The sequence below is a fragment of the Chinchilla lanigera genome, unplaced genomic scaffold, assembly GCF_000276665.1.
Source record: "Chinchilla lanigera isolate Chin_1 unplaced genomic scaffold, ChiLan1.0 scaffold00003, whole genome shotgun sequence".
NCBI classification, from domain to species: Eukaryota; Metazoa; Chordata; class Mammalia; order Rodentia; family Chinchillidae; genus Chinchilla; species Chinchilla lanigera.
The window spans coordinates 9,599,661-9,621,811 of record NW_004955404.1 but is presented as its reverse complement, the minus strand read 5'-3'; the positions used below and the strand labels follow the sequence as shown (position 1 = coordinate 9,621,811).

The 22,151-nt window shown below is 35.8% G+C and overlaps 1 protein-coding gene across 4 annotated transcripts in view; it reads right to left on the bottom strand.

The window, feature by feature from the left end:
* Positions 1-18,245, bottom strand: part of Nalcn (sodium leak channel, non selective) — a 291,122-nt gene extending 272,877 nt beyond the window's left edge. For 3 of the 4 annotated variants that reach the window (XM_005374037.2, XM_013515982.1, XM_005374039.2), the window contains exons 1-3: positions 18,099-18,245; positions 15,603-15,785; positions 696-779 (exon numbers count right to left, since the gene is read on the bottom strand). In XM_005374037.2, coding sequence (XP_005374094.1) covers positions 696-779; positions 15,603-15,785; positions 18,099-18,206 — 375 coding nt within the window. In that variant the 5' untranslated portion in view covers positions 18,207-18,245. The remainder of the gene's footprint in view (positions 1-695; positions 780-15,602; positions 15,786-18,098) is intronic. The other variant, XM_005374038.2, reaches the window with a different exon arrangement.
* Positions 18,246-22,151: the final 3,906 nt, after the last annotated feature.

The following is a 22,151-nucleotide window of genomic DNA, read 5'->3' as shown; positions in this document are numbered from 1 at the left end:
TTCTATCCAATATATCAAAGCACAATCTTCATTACAAAAGCAACTACTAACTTAGAATACAGAATATCTTCCTCACTATAATGTTCTCTGGTAGAAGCTTTGGACTATCTAGAAAATAAAGCTATTGAGAAAGTGCTAAAATATTACAAAACATAAAAATTTATTCCATTTACTAATAGAGGTAAAGTAATGATTGGAAAATGTCCAATACACAATAGTTATTACATAGAAAAATGCCGAAATAATATGTGAGGTTGTTGGACAGGTGAGTTTTACATAAATAAAAAGGGACAACTTATCAATAAATGCTATCATGAGCTGGCACAATGAACAGTGACAGTATTTTACATGTTTAATGAATAGATGAATAATCTCTAGACAGCTGCTATACACCTTGCTACCTGTAATTAAGAATAATGTATTATACACGTAAACTTTTGTTTAAAAGGTGAAACACATGTTGTGTTCTAACCAGAATAAAATCAAAACAAATCAAACTGAATTAAATAACAAACATCACTAGCAATAATTCAAATAGTACAATTACATTTTTCAATGAATAAACATTTAAGGTAAGCATTGTAGAAAATTATATGAACACATTTAATATACATTTTTAATATCTGTGCTTAAATTTTCAAATGCAAATAATGCCCACCTTGAAAAATATCCCCTTGTGATTTAAAAATATTTACCTGTAACACCAAAGAAACCCAAAGGCAAAAGACCATGAATCCATCAAAAACACACCAGCGATCTTTCACGTAGGAACTATCCCCCTAAAAATAAATTTCACATGATATTATCAAGAAAAGTAAATACTACTTCTGTAAACCTTCTACAGACAGAACAGTCAAAGGGCTATTAAGTGAAAGTCATGTGCAATTTCTGTATCATAATAGACAAATCTTTTCTATGGCATTTTAAATGGCATTTTTTTAAGACAAATGATTTACGAAAGAGGAGAAACTTCAGAACTTTAAGCATAAAATTTCAAATTTATGCAAAGCATGTTTGTTTCTTTGTTTGTTTTCTCACCCATACAGATTTTATCCCTTAAGGAACAGAGGTCATCTTTTTTATACTACGGAACTTACATCTGCATTGTAGTATTTTAGGCCAATCAGCATACAGTTGAATATTAATATACTTAGCTGTTTTTAATGAGTATTTAGTCATCTAAATAACTTGATTTTTACAAGGCCGTTTAGGTCCTACACCAGCTCCATTCCTACAAGAACCCAAGGGCACAGTCAGCAATGTGAGTCCTGCATCAGCCACCACTAGTAGGAAAATTAACTATAAATTCACTCCAAGCTAAGTAGAAGTGAAGAAGAAGTTTGCCGAAAGTTGCAAGGAAAATACATGTTGACTTTAACAGTTTTATGCATGTAAAAGAAAAAGATCTACTACTTTGCATGGAATTTATATTGATGTGAGATGCATATTTTATTAAAGTGAGAATTTTAGAAAATAATTTCCCTAGCACAACAACATAGAGAATATTGTGAGGTTAGAATTGACAACTTTCAATAGGAACCTTTACTTTTACATGACTATTTCAATAAATTACTAGTTCAATATCGCCCATGTTAGTTCATTGCTCAATTTGGTTAGCTCAATGCTCAACTACTCCTGAATGAACCTACTAAAAAAATAAAAATGGGAACATGTAAAAAGTTAAAATAAAAGATAATGCAAAATATTGAGTACAATCAAATAATTTCTGTAGCCCTCCTTCCACCTTTAATAACGAGTAGGTTATCAAAAAAGCTTCCTTGAAAATTTTCCAGAAACAATTATGTTGTTCACAAAACTAGCAAAATAATGAAATACTCAGTGAAAGTTGTCTCAGATAACTTCATATCTCAGACTCAGATGTGAGATATAATCTCCACTTAATAAACATCCTTTGCAAAAGATATCTAATGAATGCCTGGAAAACACACGCACACAGAGACATACAGATGCCCACCACCACACCAACAATGTTGTAGAAACATAGATATGAACAAACCCAGATAATACATAAGGCAGATAATTTATAATAAAGCTATAAACATTGTGGGGCAATAGGAGGATAAAGTCTATGGAGAGTCTAGAGAAAACAACTCTAGGTCCCAGATAAATGTGCATGTAATTTTATCACTGGCAAGACAATCAACCAAGCTTGGTGACTCATGAGTTTGAGAAAACTCCCAAGAGTTATCTTGAAAGCAAACTCAGGCTTGGCTCTAGGTGACAGGAGGACAATCAGCCTATTAAATTAAATGTCATGCTTATGATATAATTTATACTCAGGGAAGAAGGAAACTACATTTTAGGATGCTGTGGGTTATGTCTGCACATAAACACAAGCACTTACTAAATATAAAGCAAATAATTCAAGCTCATTACAGTTGTCTTTGAAACCTCACAGAGCACCTTCTACCGGCATCATATTTATCTTGTATGGTGCCATCATTTGAAAATATAAATTAGCTATAATCTAAATAAATACAATGTAGCCAATATAAAAAAAGAAATTTCTCTGAGCCTAATTTTAATTGACACTTAACAGGATAGTGGTTACAAAGTATTTGAAGTTGTGCTTTGGTGCTATACATCGGATGCCTCGCTCTATCACATCTGCCTTCGTACAGTGTATATTCTCAATTAATGAAAGGAAATGTAACACATACATCTTGTTACTTGTCCATGAATGTTAGGAAGAAACATAAGTGAGTATTTTCAAACTGCCTGATACTAAATAACACATGAATTTTTTACTTTAGGTGGAAAGTGAAAAATATCACTTGGTCTGTACTGTAAGAACTAGATATACTTATCACTGTTTAAAACCAAGGTAAAGAGTCCCAAAAATGAAAACTGAAATTTAATGGCACACAGGAGAGAACTGTTTAAGAATCAAAGCAGTTACTGAGTGAATGTTTAGCAAGAAACAACTAATTGTAGATCACTGGGTACAGAAGCACCCAGATAGAATGAGTTTATTTGGTATTTTTTCCAAAACACTATTCATAATTATTTTTCATCATTAAAAATGTTCTATGTAGTGACAATATAACTAACCTTTCCTGTTCATAATGTGCTTTATTAATGAATTAAGTGAATGAATGAAAATAAGAAGGAGAGCTTATCATTATACTGCGGATTATTTAATGTGTAACGTTAGTGAAGATAAATGTGATATTTCCGTGGCAGAGTAGAGAGTGGCCAGGAGCCTGGGAGGGAGGAGAGATAAATTTTTCACACTGCATCCTTGTGTGTTTTTGATGTCTATGAGGTAAATGTGTTAAAAGAGATCTTCAGAAGTGAAATTTTTCATCAGTGAATATTTTAGCCTGAACAACAATTAATTCTTCATTTGGCAAAAATAAAATCCAATTTAAAAATTTGGGCCTCAGAAATTCAGAACGTTAACAGATGTGGCCAAATGTCATTTCCCATGTCCTATGTAAATTTGTTTGCTAAGGAAACTGCTGTAATTTCTGCTCCACAGTCTATTTTGAACTACATAAAAGGATGGATATTTAAAAATACATTCAGAAGCACTAGTGGTGGTCACAAAAGCATGAGAACATGTTATAATTTCAAATGACCTCAGTGTGAACACTGATGCAGAAAATCTTGTATTATATAACAGAGAATTTGGGGACTTTTTGGTTTTTGATATTTTTTTTTTCAGGAATTGAACCCAGGGCTTTTGCACTGAGCTATACCTCTGGCCCTAGTTTTAATTTTTGATTTATTCTTAATATTGAGACAGGATCTTGCTAAATCACTTAGTTGCCCAGGCTGGGCTTGAACTTTTAACACTCTGGTCTCAGCCTCTTAGAGTTTTGGGATTCTAGGTGTGTGCCACTATGATTGGTAAAGAGAGAAAACTATTTTTTGAATAAATAAATAATGCTAGTTATGGAATCTTTTCTTCAGTAGACTTTCCAGAGATTTATAGTGTATTTATCCATCACCCATATGCCCACCACATGCTAGACGGTGTGCACTGGTCAATCAGAAACTCTGACCTTCCCGATAAACTAAAGAAATAAACCACTAGACATAATTTTTAATACCATTCTTCTAGCTCATGCTTCTAAGAATCCTCCAGTATTCATGAAGACCTTTACTAAGCAGGGTTTTAGTGATGCAAGATACAAAGACCAGTAACACCCAGTGTTTTCTCATCCTTTCTTTTTTAACCTGTTGCTCTTTGCTCTTCATGCTCCTCTATCTTCCTAAAAATTTCACTTAAGTCTGGGCCAATATTTTCCTCCCAGTTCTAATCTGACCACTGCCTATGCTAATCACCCCCTAGCTCACATATCATGCAGCACCCTACCACTTTATTCACGTTACTACTCGCATAATTACTCTTCAGTAATGCTTATTGATAGCTTTGTGAATTTATATATTGGTATCACATCTCTCGGTGATGTTTGGTTTTCCTAGCTAAATCTTCTTTGCATTTACTCTTTTGTGTTCCTCTTTAAAATAGAAGTCTATCTCCCAAGGTAAGTGTTTGAGTTGGTTCTGAAACTTAGTGCTACCTTGAGACTTTAACCAAGATAATTTAGGGCTGTAGCTGCAGCGCCTGTCACAGTGAGTGACATTCAGTATGTATCAGATGAATGATCAAATAAGCACACGAGTCACATCTTAGTCAGAGGGCTTCTGTAGATTAGGATGTGTACAGCAAGAAGGCAATTAGTACACTTACTGACTGCGTCCACCCATCACTGACTGACATTACTAATATCGCTTCTAAATACTTCCCTTTGGAAAAGAAAGGATGCTGTAATAATTTTCAAGTTCATATCATAAAGTTAAAACTCCTCCTGCAGGACATGAGAAACCACAGATAAGATTATGAGATGACTTTTGGATATTTCCTGTATTAGTATAGTTTAGAAAAGCAGAGCTGCAGACTCCATGAAAACAGGCTCTAATAGGGTCATGGTTTACATAATTTGTACATTTCAATGAAATTGTAAATGGAATTGAACTGGTGGGAATCAAAATTACTATCATACCGATTGTTGCCAATAATCATAAGGCTAAAGAAATTTTTAAAATGTTTAATATATAGGATACAGGCTTTGACATCTGGTACTCTGACATATAATCTTGAGTTACATTTTATGTTTGACACACTTAATAAATCTCTTTCAATTTTCATTTTCAAAGGCCTTACCATAATTGAGTTAATGTTCTTATGGTTCAATATGTAAGTATGTCCAGATTGTCTAAAATTTCACTGCATTAATGCCCTTGTTATAATATTTACAAAAAATAAATTGCCCTTGTAACCTGCTTCCAAAATATGCAACTACAACCAAACATACAAGAATGCGGAGTGGTATTTAGGACATTTTATCACCTCACATATGAAAGAAAGAGTTATAATTTGTTTGTTGTATCAACAGAAAATGAAGGATGGATAGGACTTGGGCTTTGGGCAGAAATCAACACCTGGAAGCTGAGTAGCTGAGCTGTTCAAGAACTGCCGGTCAATTTGTAGAAAAAGTAAACAGTTGGAGGCTGCCAATCAATTATCCGGTGCAAGAAGGTAACTTTGAGTGACTTTCAAGTATTTAAGAAGCAGAGAAAACAAATAGATTCATAGGGATCCATTTTATAATCACAGAATGATACGCACTGGCTTAGCTTCATGGGAGCATGATTTATTGCCCCGTGTTCCCAGGGCCCATCTGCCACTGTGTCTCAGCGTTATTATTTATCACTTCCACGGAGCTCAAAGGAGGCATGCTACTTTTACCTATGTCTATTGGCAGATGAAAAATAGACAAGTGAGAATCGTTGGAAGAATTCACAGTCTGTATTACATGGGATGCTTTGCAACAGTACAAAGCGTGTTTCATCCCCAGGGTTTACTTTTGCCCCCTGGGATGCCCCTAGGAAGGAGAACCGTGGAGAGGCAATTAGAAACCAACTGTTAGGAAACAAGAATTGATCAGCAGACCTGCTCAAGCACATTATAAATTATGGGAAATTCTTAAAACAGATATATCCCTCTAAGAGAAATTATTAGAGACCGGTTTTGCTAAGAATTTCTGCTTCAATTTGTCTCTGCAGCAGTGCAAGGAGCAGCACTGTGTCACTCATGGAGTAAAATCCCCTACCTATCTTTACAGGCCACAACTTGAAGACACGCAGATCCTACCAGAAGCAGCTAGGGCCCCTCTCCGGCTGCTCTCTGAGCAATGCCCATCTGCCACGTCCAACTCCTTACTGCTCCCCACAGTACAGGGCTGCTCCAGGTCAGGGCACCCACAGTCTTCCTTTTCTCTGTGAAATCCTCCCCGCCCATCCCCATGCCACAAATCGTGTCACAGGTACACTTTGAAGTGCAGGTGTATCTTGGTTCTTTGGGGGTTAAATCTTGTGCTTCCACCATTTAACTACTTAACCATTAAATAACAGAGCACCGCTACCTTCCTCTTGCCTCCCTCTCACAGGATCCAAGACTAGAGATTACCAACTTAGGTCCATCTTACCATATTCTGTCAGCTCTAAGACATGTGCTTCCCTGTCTCAATACAGTTTAACGTTTCTGAATTTAGGAGGCATCTTGTAATGGATCCGTCAATGGCAAGCTTTAATCTTACAGTTAAAGTATAATTAGGTTTCTGCAGTATAATTTAAAGACCTGTGAATCTATGAACAACCAATGAAGGCAATGAGCAATTCAGTGAAACAGGGTAAATAGTATCCATTAGCATATTATTTTATCACTTTATTCATTTGTTTATTTACTTTTGCATCCCTAAGAATTGAACCTAAAGCTGACACATTCTCACCAAGCTCTCTTCTACTGAGCTACATCCCTGGTCTTTATTTTTCGACTTATTTTTTAATTTTGTGGAAGGATCTAAGTTACAAAAGCCAGCCTTGAGCTTGGGATCCTTCTGTCTCATCTCCTAGGTAGCTGGGATTATAGATGTGCACCACTTCTCCCAGTTCACATCCCATTTTTATTGAGTGCACACAAAATATCCACGACTTAGTTTAGTGTATTCAAATGATTGAGTCATGAGTGCTTTAAAGTTTTTTTATTGTGTAGAAGTAGGCTGTTTCACAGTTATAAAGGTGTCAGAGATATTTGGCAAAATTGGTTGGAGTTGCCCTAAAACATTATTAGTCTTTCCACTTAAATTAATGGGTATAGAAGCCTATCTTCTAAATACACTATTCAACATGATCTTAGGAACACACTGGATGTAGGAAAGGAGACTATGTAGGCAAGATTCTCTCTGAGGACCCAGGCTCTGCTTGGCTTTGTCTTTTTCCTTTTTCCCAGGACAAACGATGAACTCATTGTAACGTTCAACAAATGGCCGAAAGACTGAAGGAAAACACAGAAACTGTACTTAAGTCTAAGAATGCAATTCTTAAACTAAAATATAGTCATGTCTTCAATATCTTACCATTGTAAACATAGAAATATTTTACACTTATGCATATTTTAATTATTTGGTAAAATACTAGTTCAGTAAAATAGTGGGAAATACTAGAAAATCATAGTTTCAGTACTTTGGTTTTGAAACAAAATTTCTGGAGTTGATTTCTTAGACAATATTTTATACATTAGGAAAGCTTAGATAATATTAGGTGTTACATATTGTAAGGACAAGATAGGAATAATTTTAAAGACCTGTGTATAGACAACTGTACACTGTTTTTCTTTGATAAGTGATTTATTATGAGGTTGGATGTGGTGGTACATGCTTGTAATTGCTGAGAGGCTAATGCAGGAAGATCACCCTGGGCAACTCTGAAACTTGTCTCAAAATAAAATTTTAAAAGGTAAGTAAAATAAACTTTAAAAATGTACATTTATGCATGGAAATTAAGAACAAAAATAAAATTAAAAGACCAGCCTGCCCGGAATCACTGGTATATGTGTACATCGACTCACAGGCACTCTTCCATATGAAGACACCGTAAACAGCTGTTCTTCACTCTGTAATTAAATCTGACTGTTCCTTGGAAATGTTTGAGGTGCAAATCAATGCATACTAGGAATTTAATAGTTGCATGCTTCTGTTCCAAGCCATGGGAAAATGTATTAAGAAAAGAGTTACCTGATAATTAAAATATAAAACACAAATACTTATAAGATCCTACACATGTATGAGTGAACACAAGCTTAACTTCTTTGTGTGAACACAAACAAGTATTTGCAAATGACTCTGGGTGAATCGTCTAAAAAATTGAGTGAGAGGTAGTGGCAGAACTGTTGGCAAATGAATTAAAACAGAAAATGCATGAAAAAGTATGGGTTTTAGAAGATGGATACTTAGTTGAATTTTTTAAAATGATCATGTATTTAAGTGATCAGAGCACATAAAGCTACACTTTACAATATAAATAAAAGAGGTCCTCCTAAAAGCCTCACAGATCACTTCTGTGGACAGATGTATTTTTGGTTTCTTGGTTTTTGTGGGATTTTTGTTTACTTGTTTTTTATTTTGGGGTTTTTTTGAGACAGGATCTTGCTTTGTTGTGTAGGCTGGCCTCAAACTCACCACAGTCCTCCTACTTCAACCTGCCAAGTGCTGGGATTACAGGTGTGTGCCACTACTCCCGGCCCAACAGATGACTTATTATGATGTAACTTAAATATTTATATTATGTCCTTATTACTCTTATAACTATAAATCAGAAAAAATGCAAAACCACAACAAATTTAAATTAACAACATAAATAGAATGAGATAGATGATATGTGTTATAAAGTGTTGGATTAAAAGTATAAGTTTTAAACACAAGAATGTAATGTCAAACCCAATCTAATCTTCAGTCTGTCCCTGTCATGAAACACCTGTATGAAGAAGCATGTAGTGCAAACAATTTGATTTTTTTTACTAAATACTGACTCCCTCCTTACTGTTAATGTCTGTAGCTCTATGAGGAAACATTTTGTTGTTGTTGAAATTCAGGAGCGTAGTTTAATGAGTACATGAACTGATATTTATTTCACTCCATTCTATGTGGTCCCTCACCATTCTTTTGTATGCTCTTTACACCAGGGCCTGTCTCAGTCTTCTATAGCCATCATTTTCCTTAAATCCAGTTCCTTCAATTTTTACCTGTTCTGTTTTCCACTTCCCTCACTGTACTTGCTATACCATCTCTTTTTCCTTCTCATTTACTCCTCTTTCCAAAATGGTCTTCTCATTCTTTTTAGATTTCCTAAATATTTTCTTGTTTTTTTTTTTAACAGTGTCAACTGTTGAGATATTATTTTTTGTGCTTTTCTATTTCTAGTTTTAATACTTTTATAGCTTTTATTTTCTTCATTTCTTTTGTTTTATTCTATCATTTCCATCTTTTGTGGGGTTTTGTGTTTGCATGCTTACGCATTGCTTGAATCAGTTTATAAGCTATAATATATTTGTAAAGAGCATCATCACCTCTTTGTCTTACGTTGCAATTCTTCATATGAAGTGAGGATTCCTCCTGCCTTAGAGTGGCTTCCACCGACACTCAGTGTGAGCTGTCCCTCTACTGTAGTTACCATGATGTAAAAGTTATAGTTTCTCTGCTACCTACTGCCAAAACTTTGAGCTCTACTTCCTCTAGGCTGCTGGTCCCCTCAATCCTTCTGCACTGGCCCCACCCACCTAACCTGGTACAGACTCTGCTCCAGGAGTTATTTGCTAGCATGGCCTCTGGTCTCCTGAAAAGGGTTTTGTTGGTGCACTTAGATCAGGAGTTTCATCACCTCTCATCTTTCGGAAATGCCTTGGTGATATCTGTCGCTGTTGTTTGTTGGCTTTTGCTTTACATTCTCCTGTAGCTCGTAGCCTGCTAAGTTACACTTGCGCAAGGTTAACCATTTAGTCTGAATTTCCTTTTCTCACATTTCCACTCAGTGTTCCACTTGTATTCACTAGCTGAAATGTTAGAGAGTTCTCTTGGTTTGTGGGAGCAAGCTCACTGAGTAACCCTCAATGAAAGGCTTTGGGGATGATTCCAAAATTTGCTAGGTCTAGCATGTTTTCTCTAAACTCTAGATTTATTCATTAAACCCATTCCTATCTCAAGAGTACATCTTGGAGGAAAGTTGGTCTTTGGAGAACGCAAAAGGAAAAATCAAAACACAGAGAAGGAAGAAAATATTCTTAGCAGCAACATTTTGTCACACAAAGCAGTGAAGCAGCATATCTAAGAATTTCAAGAAGTGGGAATTTGAGAGGCACAAAAAGCTAAAAATAGATCAACAATGTAAATCAAAAAAGAAAGAAAATTATAAACACAAAAGTAAAAATTAATGAGTCAGAAAAATAAGTGACTTTAAAAAAAAATGGACTGAATAAGTAAACCAACTGCCTAACCTAAAGCAAAGTGGAACAAAACAAACAAAACTAGTGAACTTAATAAGAAACTCTGATTAAAATAACAAAAAATACATAGCTAAGATCAAATGCTACCCAAACAGGAAATTAAAGTTGTTTTAAGTAATCTTATGTTAATAAATTAAACAGAGCAAATAGTGCATAATTCCCTAAGAAAATATACTTCACCAAATAGACCCCAATAGATCAAAGAAGTCTAAGTAGACCAAATGCCACTAAAAAATAAGAAATACTATGAAGTGAAACAAATAAAAAAGCACCAGAAGCAGAAGCCTTCAGAAGATATTTATGCCAAAATTGAAAGTTAAAAAACATCCTGTGTACTCAGAATTTAAGATTATTGAAATGCATGCCTACACACACACACACACACACACACACACACACAAATCAAAAATTAAAATCAGAACCTGACAAAGATTCTAAAGAATCTAGACCCATAGCTCTCACTAAGAACTAAACAAAAATCAAAATGGACCAAAGATCTAAATATTAAAAGAGAAACACCAAGTCTGCTGGAAGAGAGAATAGGTAGAACTCTTGAAGACAGGTGCAGGGAAAAACATCATGAACAAAACCCCAATCGCATGAGAAATATTACAAAGAATCAACAACTGGGATCTCATCTTATTAAAAAGCTTTTGCACAGCAAAAGAAATTAACAACAATGTGAAGAGACAACACACAGCAGGGAAGAAAACTGCCAGCTGTTCCTCAAAGAACTAGCATCTAGAATATATAACAAACTCAAAGAAATCATACCCCCAAAATGTAAAGACCCAATCCAAAAATGGGCATCTGAAATGAACAGACACTTGTCAGACAAAGACACAGAAATGGCAAATAAGTATCTGAAAAGACGTTCAACATCACTGGTCATTTGAGAGACACAAACTAAAACAACACTGAAATTTCATTTCAGAGAGACTGGCTTTTATCAAGAAATAAACCAACAACAAATGCTGGCAGGGCTGTGGGGGAAAAGGAATCCTTCTCCACTATCAGTGGGAATGTAAAGTGGTGCAACCATAGTGGAAATAAGTGTGGAGATTCCTCAAAAAACTAAAACTAGAGGTTCCATTTGATCCACCTATTTCCCTTCTAGGTATCTTCCAGAAAGAATTGAAAGTATCGTAGCACAATGAAATATGCACACCCATGTTTATAACTACACAGTTTGTAATAGCTAAATCTTGGAAAGAACCCAATGCCCATCAACCAATGAATGGATGAACAAAGTGTAGGGATTTTTTTACACAGTGGAGTACCACTCAGCCATAAAAAACAATAAACTTGAGACATTTCTAGCTAAGTGATGCACTTTGCTCTTAAGTGAAATAATCAGACACACATGTGTAAATATTGCATTGTTTTCTGGTGTGAGAAACCTAAAATGTAAATAATGACCAAAATGTATAATAGATACTGTGAAATAGTAAGAAAATGCTCGAATGGGAAGGGGAACTGTGGGAAGAAGGAAAAAATGGAAACAAATCTTTTGTAAATAAGAAGGGGAAGAGGGGTTCAAGGGAGAGTAGAACAATGAGGTGAAAAGAACAAAATTTAAATTCCCTATGATGATCATTATGTACATCTAAAATGTACCAATGAACTTAATTAATTTTTATAAGGTTCAACAGAATTTAAAATAAATGAAATAATAAGACATATAATCAAATAGCACACTGAAACTCCATGAAAATAAATATGTGTAAAAATAAAAAATGTATGACTTCCTAGTGGGGTTTCCTCCAACAATGTAAAAATAACTCAATACTAGGAAATGTATTGCAAAAGGAGAAAAATAATCATTGGGAAAAATTGAAAAGCTACCCCAGGTTCAACTCTGAAAAACTGGAGTTAATATTTATTCCCTTAACCTGAAAATGATACACATACTTTTTTTCTTTTTTTTTTTTGGTTTTTGGTTTTTCTCTGGTACCAGGAACCGAACTCACGACCTTGCGCTTGCCAGACAGGCGCTTTGCCGCTGAGCTAAATCCCCAGCCCCCTGATACACATACTTGAAGCTCAAATTCTTAAAATTACTCAGTGAAAAAATCCTAGAGTTGCTCCACATAAAACAGCAGCAAAACAAACACATTCATGCCTTTAACACTATTTATAATTTTTTCAGTAATATTAGCTAATTCAACTAAATATACGAAAAAATTAGGGGTGCGATAACTGCAAAGAAAAAGGTAAGTCTTTCTCTATTTGCATTTGATCAGTGATATGAAATATCAAAAGAAGTAATGGAAAGACTGCTATAAATAATGTAAGATTTTAGTAAATCAAGTTTAATATAATATTAATATAGAGAAATCAAAGCCTTCATTTAAGAGAACCATAATTGGAATATGAAACAGAAGATAAAAACCTCATCTAGATAGCAAAATGGTAACACATGAAAGCATAAGTATAATAAAAGTGAGGAAGATCTTTATGAGGAAACTATACAACAGTCTTATAAAACACAAAGGCAGACTCAGTAGAACAGAAAATCCGCCCATAACTTGGACATGAAGAATTCTATATGGCACGTGTAACTAGAAGCAACCCCAAGGCAATGGCAAAGGGAGAAAAGAAGTTGTAACTTACATCACAGAGGCTAATAGTCTGAACACTTACAGAGTGCTCAAAATGGGAATTAAAGTCTTCGACTGATCTTACATTCCTATGTCTTGTGGACTGAGCAACTTCATTGAAGATAACAGTACGTAATGCAGCAACCATTGTTAACTCCTATCATTTTGTTTTAAGGTCATGTATCGTGTTGGTTGTTTTTGTTTTGTTTTGAATTCATTGTTGTTTTGTTAGTTTTTTCTAATCTTTACAATAAAAATAAATTTTAAAAATGGCACAGGGTTATGCTATCCTGTAACACTAAATGTTTTTTTCTTTCTCTTAAAAGTTTTATTAATAACTTTGTCCTACGTTTCTCAATATCCAAATATATTTCAACATTACGTTCTCAGTGTATTTCTGTGCTAGGTGTCTTCCCCAGGTCTCACTAGCCTCTGCGCAGTTGGGCTCTTGTGTCGCCCACTTGCTGTCTCTTTGAGGCTGAGGCTTCCAGTCTATGAGCAGAAAGCTCAGTTGGCCATGTAGTTATCTCAGTATTTATTTCTGCTATGGAACCCCTGGGGTTCGGAGTGTAACTTTGTACATGAAATATATATATGTATATGAAATAAACAAATGGCTCTTCGATACATACACTTGTGCCCAATTTCAATCCTAAAAAGGAAACGCAAATTAAAATTACATGGATGTGTTATTTCCCACCCATCAGGTTAGCCATTATCTAGACATTTTTGTGGTGAACACATGGGGTGAAAGAGGCAGTTATGTATATTGCTAGTCAGGATAGTTCAGGGAATGTGGAGTTTAAACAAATTTTAAATGGCACCATCAGCAAGCTATCAGTCAATCTAGAATGCAGCATACTCTAGGGCACAAAGGACTCATTTCTCCCAATAGATCAATGACATAGAAAAATATTTTGCAGAATAAGTGGGCCTGAGACTTAATAGATTTAAAGAGACTATAAAAAGACTGAAAATATAACAATCAAATATATTATGGGAACCTTGAGTTCTGATTCAAATAAAAGTATTCATTGTAAAAAGTAATATTTGTTGTAGCTATGATAAAACGAACATGGGGCATTAGCCCATGTCCAGAAATTATTGTTAATTGTTCTATACACAGGAATAGTCTTTATATATAAAAAAGAAAATTTTACTAGTCTGCAATGCATAAAGAGCTGTTTCTTAAATGATTTGGTTTCTCAGAGTTGCTTCAAAATAAAACAAAACTGGACAAATGTGGATCATTGTTAACACTGGAATTCACTACCCCTACAATCTACTTTTATTTACAATTTAAAACTCTGTGAAAAAAACAAAATAAAATTCTGTGATAAAAACTTAAAAATGAATACAGAACCAGTACATTGCCTGTGATCTCTCTTTTTTAAGGATAGCATCCAATGCATTATGTATAAAGGGAAGCAAGAAAATTGACTAATAACTGTGAGCTATGTGTTGTCTTATTAAATTCTCAAAATCCTTATAAAGAAGGAAACACTTTTCTCTTGCAATTTCCTGACTTGAGACATTGATGTAACAGTAAATAAGTACCAGGCTTTGAGTCAAATCAGACATTTGTCAAACTCTAAAACCCAAGCTGCTGCATCTTTTTACTACTGTCACCTCAAATGGTGCAATATTATAGGATAGCATCGTCCATGTACTTTAAGCTTCAGTAAAGGTTAGTGACCACAAAGATATCCTGTGGTAGAAATTTTCTCTCTTCCCTTTTTCTGTCCTTTTCTGTAAAATTTTTGACTTATTTTTGATTCCTACTGGTGTCAATTGCATGCTACACACGCTTTCCCTTACAGTTTCAGAATTACTTTTGGTCTCATATCGTTTTTTTTCTTTATCCTTTTGCATTTTCACAATGCCTCAGTTGATGATGTCTCGCTGAGTATCATCACACTCTAAGTTTATCATAAAACATTTATTCTGCATTCCATGAATCAACAAATATTAAGGTGCACCTACAGGCCAAGTCGGGTGCCAGGTCATGCGTTCAGCCCTAGGTGACACGTTAAACCCTCCTCTGCACTCCTCGAAGCCCACGCTTAGAGACCACCTATTTCTTGTCCAGATATTTCGAGACGTCACAGAAGTGGTTCAATTGAATCATGCCAATCTGATTGGCTGGGGAGCCGCCTAGGGGATCAGAAAAGCCCATTTCTGGATGTCTCCGTGTGGTTCGCAGAGGCATGAATTTGGGTGCTGTGCTTAGTCTTTGGCTCCTTCTGCTCTGACGCTATTCCCCTCCTCTGTTTCTTGGACTAAACATCTGAATGAACTGAATATCTTTGCTTCACTATGCTCTTCCACCATGATACCTTGGAGCCAGCCAACCGAGCACTGAATCCCCTGAAACTACGAGATGAATTAAATCTCTCCTTTAACTTGTGCCAGGTATTGTGTCCCAGTGAGAGAAAAGCTGATTAAAACAGCCATTAATCCTTTAAACATTCTTATATAATATATTTCTACCAATGGCAGTTTTAAAAGATTTCAATATGAGTGAAATAAAAAAGATGCTTTATTTTATTGAAATTAATATGAAAGTATGAAACTGATTAAAACGTTCAAAAATGTACTTTGGTTATTAACTGAAATGACACAAGAACACTCACCTTGACAATACCCCGGATGTGCATTTTTGCTATCATCTCTGCCGTGTAGAGAAACATCAATAAAGTGTCCAAGGTAAAGGTCACATACTGAAGAGGTGGATAGTGCTCGAAGGTCATTGGTGTGTTCATGCACACAGAGATGACGCTGATGATGGCGCAGATGCGCAGCAAAGAGTGGACCCACTGCAAGGATGGCTCAGAGTGATGAGGAGGCACTCTAAACTGGGACCTTAACTTTATGAACCACACTATTTAAACATCAATCCTAAGGCTAAATTATTACACCAGCACAAAGGCAAGGATGAAGGAAGCAAACATCTGCTAAGTGCATATGATGTGCTAAATATTTTCACCCACCTTTGTAGTATTTGATTCTCAAAGCAGCTGATTTTCCATATGACACACTGAGACACAGGAAGGTTAAGAGGCATTCCTGTAGTCGGGCATTCATAAGAGCCAAAAGCTAGATTTACTGCTGGTCAGCTACTCCTCAGCCTCCGGTAACACTCAGCACATCAGGCCCCATGATATGCAAAACTGAAGTTCAATTATATTATATGTTAGCAATGTACTCATACGAAAGTTGGCGTTACCCTTTTGCTTTTTTGTACTACAAGCACCTAGAAATTGGGGCTATATTCCACTTATTAAAACATCCCTAGTATCCAATGAGCTATCATAGATTACAAATGCTCTTAAAATCTATTGATATGCAACACTTCCCATCTACAGGATTTGGTTTCTAATTGTATCATATATAATCTGCTTGTGTGAAAATTACTTTTAAAAATCTGGCTTCGTCCTACATTTTAAAAGCATAATAAGTGGAATTTTGTCTTTATTTTGGATAAATTATTTTTAACTCAGAATCTCTTTCAAAATTCTAAAAATTAAGTTTCTATGCAAATCTAAAAGTACATATACTATCTAAAGATTTTCCTTACTGTCAAAATAAGAGGAAAAAATTAAATAATGAATATGTTTACATGTGCATATACACAGGACACATAAACACTGACATATTTTATTACAAAAATAATACTCAGGATGAAAAATAATTCCATCTATATGCTAAACTCATACAATTAATATAACTAGTGAATTTAGTACACAATTCTTAGACATAATTTAAACACTATTTATTGAATATCTTCAATTTATATGTGGTCATGTTAATTCATTGATTTTAAACTCTACCTGAAAGGAGAGTGTTTAGTTTGGTAGATAGATTCTTCAGGTATGCAAACCCTAGTAAGTCCTTCAGGGAAAAAGTAAAAAAGATTGCCATAATTTTAAAGAGATTCAAACACTTGTATGCTAATGACTGGATCTTAATATTTGCCTGGCAGTTACATTTGCATAAAGACATAATATCAATAATTCTGTATCACATAAGGTATATAGGATTCAATTTATTTTAAGGATTGATATACTTTTCATACAATTTAGAAGCATTCCCATGAATATCAGTGTTTGAATTTTGCCCCATCTGGACCTCCAACATGAGTTTGAAGAAAGAATCATGAGAAATATTCATAATGTCAGTTAGCGCCTCTGAGGCTGTATCTGCGACACTACTTTCTTCAGCAAGTCTCAGAAATTATGGGGCAGACATCAAGAAAAATGTAGTGAATGCTTTATTCCCTCTTCCATTCAATTCTCTAAACATGAATGGAAGACCTACCAGGTGTGATGAAAAAATACAGTGAATGTTAAATTTTTAAAAATGTATTAACAATACAAATATAGTGCCTTTAATCTGCTTCAAAATACTGTCCCTTGCTTTGAACACACTTATCTCAGCATTGGCTACATTTTCTGAAACAGTTCTGGAAGTTTTCTTTCGTGACTGTCTTTAGCTGTGCAGTCCGGGCTGTCTTAATGTCCTGAAGGGATGCAAAATGCTTACCTTTCATGGTCATTATGGCTTTGGGGAAGAGCCAAAAGTCTCAGTCACAGATCTGGTCAATAAGGTGGATGAGAACACAATGTAATTTTTTCACAACCCTGACTTTCTGTTGGATGGCCCTGAGCAGTAGTATTCAGTGTATTACCTTTTTCTTTTTCCTCACAGCTCATAAAGACAATTACAGAAGAGAACTTCCAGAACTGCTTCAGAAAGTGGCAAGAACAATGGGATAAGTGTGTTCAAAGTTCCTGGGTTCAATCCCCACTGCTGAAAAAATAAAGAATAGTTTTTTCTTTTAAGATCAATCTAGGAAGTAGAATTCTCTCTACACTTTGGCTCTAAGAATAGCCATTTCAGAGTGGGGGTGGAGAGACCCAGACAACCTGGTGTAACTTCCTATGTAAGGAGCTCACAGCAGCAACTATTCTTTCTTTTGAATGATTCCCAACTTCCAGATGCTGAGATTCATTCATGTTTCTGTGTAGCTTGAATAGACAGTTCAAAGTCAAAGGTACATGAGGTTTGAATTTATGAATCAAATTTCCCTTATATCAGCATGTGCTTCCCAACTTCAAAATGAAACTTACTGGCTTGTTAATCCAGAGTATGTCAGCATTGTCTGACAGAGATTCATCGGGACCAAAGTCAGTTACAGGCTGGGCTTCCACCCTGGAACTCTGCTTCCTTTTGAGCATGCTGAAGGCAGTGTTATGGGGCAGGTACAAAACAACAGTCTGGAAAAAGAAAGAGAGTTTCAGTCATCACCTCATTCATCTCGTCCTTCCTCAAACACAGCAAATCCCTCTTGTATGTTGATGCATTTGTAGAACATACATATGTTTTATTCTAGTGTATATAACAAACCTATATAAAAAATTATAAAGGAATGAGACAAAATTAATATAATAAAAGCTCAATTCTTCTTTCTCTCAACCCAATAGTTTATTTTATGTACTTCATAAGCAGTTTAGAAACAAATGGTGTAGAACGGATAGGGTACAATAGCTTGCCTCATAGCCTACAGATATTACTGGGGAATTTTTTGAGAAAGAGGTCCATATACCTAAAGCTGCATCTACCTCAAGATGGTGTGTGTTACACAACTGCTGACCAATCTAGATGAAATACACACAGCTTCTCCCAGGGTGTCCCCCTGTGTTAAATTAACATGACATTCACAGGCATCTCCTATTTCCAATAACAGTCCCAAGTCTATCTCCCAATTTTGTACTTCCCAGAAAGGATGGAGATCAGGAAAAAAACAGTAGAATCTCCTCCAAATGGGATTTTTATAAATTTAATTTATGTGTGTAATGATTATCTCAATTCTTCCAGCTACTCTGAAGTAAATTCTTCATCAGTTTGCCCTGGAGAAGGAGATAAAACACTGGCTTGCTGTTGGATTTGCCATAATTCTGAGGCCTTCGCCTCATGGTCTTTGTGGCCAGCACTACCACTTCCCATAGATCAGCAGCCACGGAAGGTGGGAGCTACTAAACGTCCACCCCTTGTAACACAAATGGTAACCATGTGGAATATAATGTAAGGGACATGTTGTCAAGGCAGGGAGTCCACGGCGAGACTCCCCATTTGATTAATATCTGGATTGGATCTCAAAGAAAGGAGAGTATCTAACATCTTTTCAATATATAATTAAGCTTAGGGTACTCAGTAGTGGTGTATTATTTAATCTTTACCATACCCCTAACAGAAAAAATCATCTTGTTTTTTAACGCTTGCATGCACGAGACCTTCCAGGCTCAACGCTGATAACCACTGGGTAAAGTCCACATAAGAAAATCTGAAATTTCAAACAAGATCTAGCTGTTTACAAAGTGTAAGGCATGCAGAGGTGACTGGGCTGGTGCTGAGGACTGTTAGGAGCACAGGAGATCTCTCCTGGCAGGAAATGTGCAGCTGTGCAAATGCCAAGTCAGGAAAAAGGGGTCATCCTAACACCAGGAGTGTTCACTGGCTCTCCTGTCCGATGGCCCATGGAGCTGCAGGAAGAAACCTGAGCAGGGATGACGAGTGCCACTCCGTCCTCCCTGGAGCACAAGAAGAACAAAAAATGTGCTTGCAGTGTGGGTGAAAGTGCACACTTGCACCTTCCACTTGGAAAAAGAATAAAACACAGCCACTCAGAACAGTGCAACTCGGACTCTGATTCAACTGTGAGTCTGATCCTCAGGGAACAGTGAGTGTCTACTTTCACCTGGTGCTGCTCAATCCACCTGAGTAGCACCTTTGCCTAACTCTCCTATTCCCAGAGGAAATCAAACTAATTGGCTCTCAGACACACTAGGTATTTCCAAGCTCTTATTGCCTGGAATGCTGAGTTTGGATAGGGTATTGCAGTAGGTTTCACTAATTAATTTTATTTTACATAATTGGAGTTACGGACTCTTGACATCCTATGTAAATGTATGCAAAATATTCAAATTATGCTTGCTGTCTGATTTACTTTGGAGGGGGAAACATCTGGTGGCCTTGATTTGAGATGCCACTTAAATGACAGTCTTCTACATATCCAAAGTCTAGATGCAAAAATTTGGAAATCCTTCAAGATGACAGAACACAAACTAGGGAATAGAAGAGCGGCTTTACAATGCAATCCAAAAGTTAGACCAGGAACCTAATAGACCTAGCCATAGTGCTTTTTCCACTGAGCCAGGGTTATCGATGGCCCTATGAATTCCATGTGCCTCTCACTACCAGTATGCTACCTGAAGAAAAATTGATTTTTGATTGGCTTATCTAAAGCAATATGTATCTAGAATTTATTGTTTTAAAAGTAGCCATTTTAGCTACATTTAATCAATCAAAACAGTGCAATCATAACTGAATGACATCAGTTGTCGCTCACTTTGATATTCCTTTTTACCTGCTGTCAGCATGTCCCCCAATCAAACAGTGCCCAGAGTGGAATTATTCAAACTCCAAAAAATGTGCTCCTTACCACTCAACAAGGAGCTCCTGAATCCCTGAGATTTTGACTGACTTAAAAAATTAAACGAGAGTCGGGCATGGTGGCACACGCCTACAATCCCAGCATTTGGGAGGCTGAGGTAGGAGGACTGCCACATATTCAAGGACAGCCTGGCCTACATGGTGGGTTGAAGTCTAGCCAAAACTACATTGTAAGACCCTGCCTCAAAAAAATGTAAATGGTACAGTATAAAGTATTGAAGCAGTAAATTTAAGTTACAAATATGAGGAATCTAAGATTAACATGAGGCCACTGATTTTAATAATTTTCCTTTACACGTATAATGTTGTTTTACACATTCATGTTGAATCAATATTTGAGCATAGAAATTAATATTCTTTCGATAAAAACCAGGAGGGATATTTAAGTATCCTAGGTAAGCTTAGCATTTTGATAGGACATTACTGCAGTATATCTCTGCCTTATCACCATTATGTATTTTTAAGCAAATATTTTTCCTGTTTCTAGAAATGTCTTCTATAAAGCAGTGCACTAAATTTGAAAAACAGAGCTTTCAACAGCTTTTTCACACTTATTAAAATAGTCTCTATTTAAATAGTTCAATATTGGGAGACAGGCTGCACAGCTACAATACGCTCATTGATAAATCTCTTACTTGGAAACCGCTAACAGTAACACCAGGAGAAAACATACTTTGGTTCATTGCTGCTTTTAAATGGTTAAAATCTAGTTTTATAATTTGTGATAGCCATTTAAGTTCTATTGGTGTATTGTTTCTTTATTTCATTTTTGCCCTCTCTTGACCAAATTAAAATGAAAATATTTTTTCTTTAACTGTGAGGCCCTTGCTGCCTAAGGGTATTTCTCTTCCTTTGTACTCTCTGGGGCTCTGAATGAAAGTCATTGCGCTGTTCTGCATTACAGTTTCCAGCATGACTTCTTCCAGCTTTACCATTGGCCCATCTGCTCTACTGAACCTTTTAAATCATCATCTGTTCTTATAGTTTCTACCACCATCTGTTAGCTCCAGCTACCATTATTTAATTGTCCCTGTTGGCAGATGATATGACTGCTATATGGAAAATCCTAAAACTTTTGAAGAATGAGCTCATGAATTCAGAAAAGTTGCATGATGTAGAATCAACAGACAATAATTAATAGCATCTCTATATGCTAACAAATTATTTTTTTTAAACTCCCATTTGCCATAGCTACAAAATAATAAAATATCTATGAGTAAGTTTAATGTAGGAGGGTAAAGATCTACACAATCAAAACTATAAAACATCAATTAGAAGAAACTGAAGAAGACAAAAGTAAATGGAAAGATTACCCAGGATTTAAAATGGACAAAATTCATATTTTAAAGCAATGCATTTTCTAATGGTCTGATAGTCTATCCTGCAGCTCAGAAAATCTCAGCTTATCTTTTTTTTTTTTTTTTTTTTTTTTGGTTTTTCTCCAGTACCGGGAACCGAACTCACGACCTTGCGCTTGCCAGGCAGGCGCTTTTGCCGCTGAGCTAAATCCCCAGCCCCTAATCTCAGCTTATCTTGTTTCTCATTGCTTATTCATTTGCACTGCAAATATTATGTGTCCACTGTGGTATTAAGCATGTAGTATGTGCTCAGTGTATAGCACAGAATATAAAAGGCATTCTCGGGTATTAAAAGTTGCCTTCTTTATTTCA